This window comes from Myotis brandtii, unplaced genomic scaffold (genome assembly GCF_000412655.1).
Source record: "Myotis brandtii unplaced genomic scaffold, ASM41265v1 scaffold48, whole genome shotgun sequence".
In the NCBI taxonomy this organism is placed as follows: Eukaryota; Metazoa; Chordata; class Mammalia; order Chiroptera; family Vespertilionidae; genus Myotis; species Myotis brandtii.
The window spans coordinates 3,438,049-3,446,118 of NW_005368341.1; the positions used below are offsets into that span (position 1 = coordinate 3,438,049).

At 34.2% G+C, this 8,070-nt stretch overlaps 1 protein-coding gene across 1 annotated transcript in view; it reads right to left on the reverse strand.

Moving 5' to 3' along the window:
* Positions 1–714: 714 nt before the first annotated feature.
* Positions 715–8,070, reverse strand: part of SDHAF3 (succinate dehydrogenase complex assembly factor 3) — a 40,451-nt gene continuing 33,095 nt past the window's right edge. The window contains exon 3 of the mRNA XM_005876150.2: positions 715–945. Coding sequence (XP_005876212.1) covers positions 742–945 — 204 coding nt within the window. The 3' untranslated portion in view covers positions 715–741. The remainder of the gene's footprint in view (positions 946–8,070) is intronic.

Here is an 8,070-nt window from a genome sequence, read left to right on the forward strand (position 1 = left end):
TCAGTGATGGCGAACCTATGACACGTGTGTCAGAGGTGACACGCGAACTCATTTTTTTGGTTGATTTTTCTTTGTTAAATGGCACTTAAATATATAAAATAAATATCAAAAATATAAATCTTTGTTTTACTATGGTTGCAAATATCAAAAAATTTCTATATGTGACACGGCACCAGAGTTAAGTTAGGGTTTTTCAAAATGCTGACATGCCGAGCTCAAAAGGTTCGCCATCACTGCACTAGATGAATTTACCAGCCTCTTCAATTTTGATACTTCCATATGAATCTAATTGACATTACAGAGGTCCCTCTAGTAGTCTAACAGGTCTCTTACCAAGAGAATAAATTAGAGATCAAATAGAAAATGCAAACAACCCTCAGTGTTGTTGACTGCAAAACCATGCTTGAACAAGAATAGCATTAAAAACAAATTTATGTCTAAAAATTTTGACAGAATTCTACAGGTTTGTCCAGTTTCGAGCTCTTCTTCCTTATTTAATCCAAAAATCAAATCCCATCCAGCAAGTACTGATATTTACCTCAATAACGTAAAGTTCTGTCCACCGGTGACCTGATCTATACGTTGCAGAGAGGGTTCATAACATTCCCAAATAAAAATACATATTTCATTAACACCAGCATTCTCAAAGCCTAAAAGCTCAATACATTTTTTAAAACCAATGATAGTTAAAAATAAGGGGTTCTGAACTTGAAATGCTTTTGTTAAGCTTTATTGTACAGACTAACATTTTGGTTTCCCAGACTCAGTAATACTAAATTGCCTATTGGGTTTAGTGGCTTCTTGCATCAGCTCCTGCAACTGTCCTATTTGTTCATCACGAAAGTCATTAAGTTTCTCTTCTGGGAGGGCGGCTCCAAAACATGCTTTTTCAGTTGAATTTTGGCTGTTTTCGTTAGCTTGTTGCCATAGCACTGCTGCATACGCCTAGTAAAAAGAGAGAAAAATGAAGGTTATAGGTATAAAATTAAAATAAGGTCTGTATTCATTCAACATTGGAGGACTTAAAGAATTCTAATTCCAAGTACCTGTTTTTCTCCATCACTGAATCTTCTGAACTTGATGAAAAACATACAACGTTGTGTCTTTACTATTCAGTAATAATTTTTAGTATTTTAAGATATTTAATAAGCTTTTAGCAAAGTTCTTTACCTGAAAAGCTGCAGGGTAGGGGGCAATTGAGGGTGGGTGAGAATTGTCCATGGATGGGCTTCAGAAATGAGTATAAACTACCCAAAAATCATGTGAAAAATTGTATGTAAACAAGCATGGCACTGTCCTGAAGCCATAGCTTTCATTAGGTTTTCAAAGGGTAGCCATGGGTCTTAATACGTCTAAAAGTGGGTCTCAAAATTTATTAAGTTCAACCCCCTCTTCAATTTAAAAACTAATTTAAATCACACTAGAGATTTAAAAAAATTTTAAAGCCTTTAAGTCTTCAATATTTAACAATCATTTTGTCAGGAAAAATATTCTGTGTTATTTTTATGTTGTAATTTTTCTCTCATTCAATCACCATCTTCAGCCTAATATTCCAACTACCATCATCATACACAAGTGACACTTTGAAGCAGATTCTCACTTTAAAATTAATCTTCTATCAGGCTGGAAGTACTACTGTATTTCAATTCGTGAAGTTAATGATGATGTGGTTAAGCGAATTAATTCATTAACTCTAGATAATGTTGCTACTCTAAGTGGTTTAAGAGAATTAAATTGCTTATAACTGCCATTATCACCAAACAAACTTTAATTCTAGACATTCCCTTTTTTTGGGGGGGAGGGGTTGTAATTGGTTTTAATATCATCAACACAACACTAAAGTGGCTTACCCACTTTTCAGCAATGCATACTTAATCCAAGCATGGAAAAGAGAAACAACGATTTCATGACTAGTGTGATTTTTCTTTATATTTACTTTTAATTGAATTTACTGTGGTGACATTGGTTAATAAAATTACATAGATTTCATACCATCCCAAGTCAAGTCTCCTTCTATCACCATTTATCCCTTTACCCTTTTCTACCTCCTCCCTCTGTCGATCACCATACTGTTGTCTGTGTCCATGAGTCTTTTTTTTCTTAATCCCTCCCCTCTGACAGCTGTCAGTCTGTTCTCTGTATCCATGAGTTAGTCTCCACTTTGTTAGTTTATTTTGATCATTAGATTCCACAATAAGTTGTCATATGGTACTTGTATTTCTCTAATTGGCATATTTCACTTAACATAATGTTCTCCAGGTCCATCCATGCTGTCACAAAAGGTAAGATTTTCTTCATTTTTTATGGCTGAATTGTATTCCATTGTGTAAATGTACCACAGCTTTTTTGTCCACTCACTTACTAATGGGCATTTGGCCTGCTTCCAAATCTTGGCTACTGCAAATAATGCTGCAATGAACACAGTGGTGCATATATTCCTGGATTTCTTTGGCTATATTCTAAACCTTTACTTGTATAAGAAATATTTTCTTCATGTTTTATAGAAATCCAATTCATATAGTGAACTAAGAAACACTTCTTAACCAGTTTACACAGATTCACTGTGGCTATCCCTTCCAGAGACAGCAGACTGAGACTACTTAATCCCATGAGAGACCCATTTGCAGATCTTGAAAACCTGTGATTTGAGGGACAGGCTTCTAATTTAGTACACAGGTAGTGGCTGACTGCAATCTTCCCCAGGGATGGAGAGGCTGGCAGGTACCAACTTAGCACTCTTCCCTTGCCCCAGTGTAAGGCACTGGTACACGTCTGATGCTCTGTTCCTTGTGGCTGCTGCCAAGAGGACACACCTCTGATAGCCTGACTCTGATAGCCAGCAGACTTGTGTTCACAGGTTCAAAAGGAAATAGTTAACTGGCTGTCACCCCAGGACTTAATACAGAGGGAGCAAACAGAAATGCCAGTTTTCCCTAAAAGAGGTATATGTGCATACATTAGGGACTGCTGCCTGAGGGTCCTGGGTCCAGGTAGCCTGCATGTAGGTGCTGACTGAGATTCTCCACTTTGGGATACTGACATGTCTTGTACACGGTCAACTAGTTGTTATCTCAACTTCTAAAATATCTTTGAAATATTTTTCTTGTATATCCATCAGGGTTCAAAGAAGAACCTGATAGTTAGCTTCAAGGGTATCTTTTCTCAATCCTGAGACCTTTATTTCCAATAGGGTCATAATGATTACATGAGTAACAAAGTTTTGTCCCTTTTAGTTCTTGCTGTTATTTTTGTTTAATTCTCATTTTCTCCTGCTGTCAATTAAGCCTACATTTACCAGCAGTTTTTCTTCTTTCTGTTTCTGGAAATATTTCTTAAATACCTTTAGAATTATTATAATTTCTTAAGCCATACACATTTTAAAAGTCTAAGTAAAACACACCAAAATTATTTTCAAATAGGTTTCACAACAATTTCCTTACCAAAAGAATAGATTTGAATTGATACTTTAGCACATGCTTGTGAATTCTGATAAAATGCACTTCATGTACCATTAAGCTACCATTTGTACTGATAGAGTGACTTGTTGGATTTGTGCTACCTGCCCCACACAGGATAACATCGAAGTGGAATAAACTTTCTTATACACCTGGCATACAAAATTTGAGACTGACTGTTGTTGTTTTTTGTTTTGCTAATCCTCACCTGAGGAAATTTTTCCCATTGATTTTTAGAGAAAAGGGAAGAGAGACCTGAGTGGGAATCGAACCCAGGACCCTTTGGTCTGCATGCCACAATTTTTAAACATGGGATAGAGATAGTCACAGAAAGCCAAGAATGTATGTATGGAGAGAGAGAGGCTAAAAAGATGCCCACAAAAGTTTGGGGAGCAGTCTTTAACATTTTGTTCTGAACATCTCACCTCTGTACTGTTTTGATCTCATAATAAAGATGTAAATAATATTTAATTAAATGGGAAAGAAAGCAAGGAGGAGAGAAGCTTTTAAGTAGAAATTTTGGAATGGAGAAAGTTATAGGTTTGGTTTTTCATGATATGTCCTACCAGCTCAGACCAAATCAATTTGCCTGTTGTAATTAATTTGGCTGTAAAGATTAACACAAGAAATTGTAAATTCTCATTACTTTGTTTAATCACATTTTTTACTATTTGCCCTTCTTTAAAATAAAATTGCAACTAGATAACCCAAAAGTACAGTCAGAAACATTCTTGATTCTGTAGAAAACATGACATATGAAAATCCAAACTATCAAACTCTATAAATACAAAGATAATTGCCTCACAAAAGGATACTCATATTTAGAAAAACATTTAGCGTAGGCTCCTAAATGGTATAAGAAGCCGCCGCCTTTTGAACTACATAAATCAAATTATAAATTCCCTTACAAGATAGGCATATATGGTGCTGCTATGGCCATAATTTCCTAGAAAACTAAAATGACAATAATTTTTCAGTTTCAGCAAATTAAATTATTTGTACTCCTTCAATATAAACTCCCAAACAGAAGGACAACTGCTATATCTAGAAGGGAAAAGTTACCTTTCTTCTACAATTATTGTAAGATTTTATTAGCAACAATGAACCAACAAACTTAAGTTTGGAGCATTTAATCAAGCTTTCCCTAGAGAACTGATTAAAAATGCCATGCCTCCTCAAGGAACAAAAACATCCCCCCTCCATAAAAACCTGAAAGTTACCTGAATTACAAAAACTAAATTCAAAGACACTGTGGGGATTTGAAGTACAGCTGCTCAAGTCATTAATGCAGAATATTTTATATTACAGAAAAGAGGAATCTATGTTGGCAATGATAGTAAATTTGACTTATTGGCTCTCTTTGACCCAGTTTTGTGATTTTCAAGTCACTGATGATAGATTTTCCATTTTTATAGCATACAAAAAAAAATCATCAAAAATAACCTATGCTATTTCCTAGCCCCAATGCGTCACACTGATTCACAGAAAACAAACAATACAAAGTAGCACTAGTGTCACCAATAAGTGTATTTCTCAGGTGGCCATGAAGCTGGGCCCCTCTGGAATCAAGTTCCCCAGGTTCCTCTGCCCAATACAGTAAGCCATACACAGGACTCACCTGTGACTCCAGGCGGGGGGGGGGGGGGGGGGGCTCAGCCTTAATACTTTCAACAATAAAGATATATATGAGATTTTGTATTTAATTGGGATATCAGAAAAGCCTTAAAAAATAGTGTCATGTTAAGTAAAATAAGTAAAAGGACAAGAACCATATGATACAACCCATGTGGGATCTAAAACAGAAAACAACAAATGAACAAAAACTCAGACACAGACAACAGTATGGTGGTTATCAGAGGGGAAGGGATGGAGGAGGATGAAGAAGGTTAAGGGGGTCAAATATGGTGGAGGAAGGAGAGTAGACTTTGGGTGATGAGCACACAATGCAAAATACAGATGATGTATTATAGGATTAAAATGTTAAAAGATAAAAAGAGAATCTTAAAAGCAGCAAAAGAAAAAATATTAGTTACATACAAGAGGAAGCCCGTAAGACAATCAGCTGATTTTTCAAAAGAAACTTTGTAGGCCAGAAGGGAGTGGCACAATATACTCAACATTATGAAAAGAAAAAAAATAACAACCAAACTACTCTACCCTCAAGGATATCATACAGAATTGAAAGAGAAATCAGGAATTTCCCAGACAAGCAAAAGCCAAAGGAGTTCATCACCACTAAATTGGCATACAAAAAAATGTTAAAAAGAATTAACTGAAAAAGGAAAGGCCAAAACTAGCAATAAGAAAATATAAGAAAAAAATGTCACCAGTAAAGGCAAACATAATAAAGGTAGTAGACCAACCACTTATAAAGCTAGTATAAAGACAATTAAAATGGCAATAAGTATATACCTATCAGTAATTACTTTAAATGTTACTGGAATAAGTGCTCCATTTAAAAGACCTAGGGTGGCTGAATGGATTAAAACACAAGACCGTTACCTATAATGCCTACATGAGATACACACAAAGTAAAGGGATGGATAAAGATAATTCATGAAAATGGAAACAAAAAAGGCTGGGATAGCAATACTTATGCCAGACAAAATAGACTTTAAAATAAAGGCTCTAACAGGGGACAAAGAAGGACCCAACAATTTCACTTCTGGGAATTTGAAGAAAACAAAACACTAATTTGAAAAGATGTATTCATGCCTATGTTCACTGCAGCATTATTTACAACAGCCATGCTATAGAAGCAACCTAGGTTTCCACCTATAGAAGAATGTCTAAAGAAAAAGTGGTGTGTGTTTATCTATAGATATATATAGGCATTGGGCAAAAATAGTTTTACAGTTGTGAGAACATGAAACAATTTATTCTTATATTATTATTTATTAATTACTGTATTATTTTCCATGCAAAGAACTGTAAACCTACTTTTGCCTATCCCTGAGTACACACAGAAAATACCACTCAGCCATGAAAAAGAATAAACTCTTGCCATTTGGGACAACATGGATAGACCTATAGGATATTATGTTAGTGAAATAAGTCAGAAAAGGGCAAATATTGTATCATGCCACTTACCTGTGGAATCTAAAAAACTAAACAGACTCATAGATACAGAGAACAAGCTGATAGTTGCCAGAGGGCTGGGTGGTGGGAGAACAGGCAAAAAAAATGAAGGGGATTAAGTACAAACTTATAGTTATAACATAAATAAGTCACAGGGATATAGAGTACAGCATAGGGAATACAAACAATAATATCACAATAACTTTGGTGACAGATGTTTACTAGACTTCTCGTGTGATCACATCATCTAGTATATAAATATCTAATCACTATGTTGTACAACTGAAACTAATATAATATTGTATGTCAACTATACTTTAATTTTAAAAAGCTTTGCATTCCATAATGAAAAAAGGAGAAATAATTATATAACTCACTTGAGAACATGATGCATTCAAATTATACTTTGAAATCTTTTTAGAAAATCTTTAGGATGTTATCAAGAAAATAAAATGAGCAGTATGTTTTCTAACTAATTTCCAATTTATATTCTGGCCTTCATCAAAAACAGTGTAACAATCTACAATTTTCAGACACTCTCCAATGCAATCTGCTACAAGATCAAGTGAGTTACTATATCAAATTAAATAATGTATTTTTTTAAATCACACATGAAATTGAAAGTAATTTTACATTTCAATTGTGGTTATGTGCCATGATCCTAAGCAGGCTATTATTACATTAAATACTGCTTTGTTTCTAAAAGACAAATTTTAAGAGAAAATTAAAATACACTGTCTTAAAAGTTATTTTCTGCATTTAAATATTATTCTAATGAATCAAATGAGAGAGTGTAACATTATCATACAACAATATTCATGAGTTACCCAGAAACAATATATCTATAACCAAACCAGAGAAAAAGTAACTCAATCACTACAGGAAACTATGATTAAACATATAAAAAGTGAACTTTGGGTATTTACTCTTAGGTTTTAAAAAAGAAACAGGAAGAGGGAAAAATTATTTTATAGAGAATCATGATAAAAAAAAAAAGTAAAAGACATAAGAAACACAATGCCAAATCCATCACTGGTCAAAGAACTCCAAGCTATTGTTTTCCGTTAAGAGTATCCTCATAGCCATCATTTACACTATATTCACTAATATATTTATTTTACCACTTTTCCTATAGTTTAAGTTCACTATATAATTGTTTATGTAGATAAAATATCGCTTCAATATATAGCTAATTATGAGAAATTATGTTAGTCTGTCCTCCCTCTGGCCCCAAAATTGGTTTCACTCTAAAACATCACTGTCATTCACTGTGAACAACTCAAATAATCAAGATGACGAGTGGTATAACTGTCCTAGCTTTATAAAAGAACCATGAACCAACACACCTTTAATTGAGGCGAGATAATTATTACCTTGCCTCTATACCAGAAACAATGACATTATCATTTAGTCATTCTCTTATGTTAGAAACCACAATGGTGTCCTATTTCCCACTGAATCAAATTTAAATTCTATCAACCAGCCTCAGGTAGGCCAACATTATTTTCTATTTAAATGTATCAAGTATTTCTCTCTC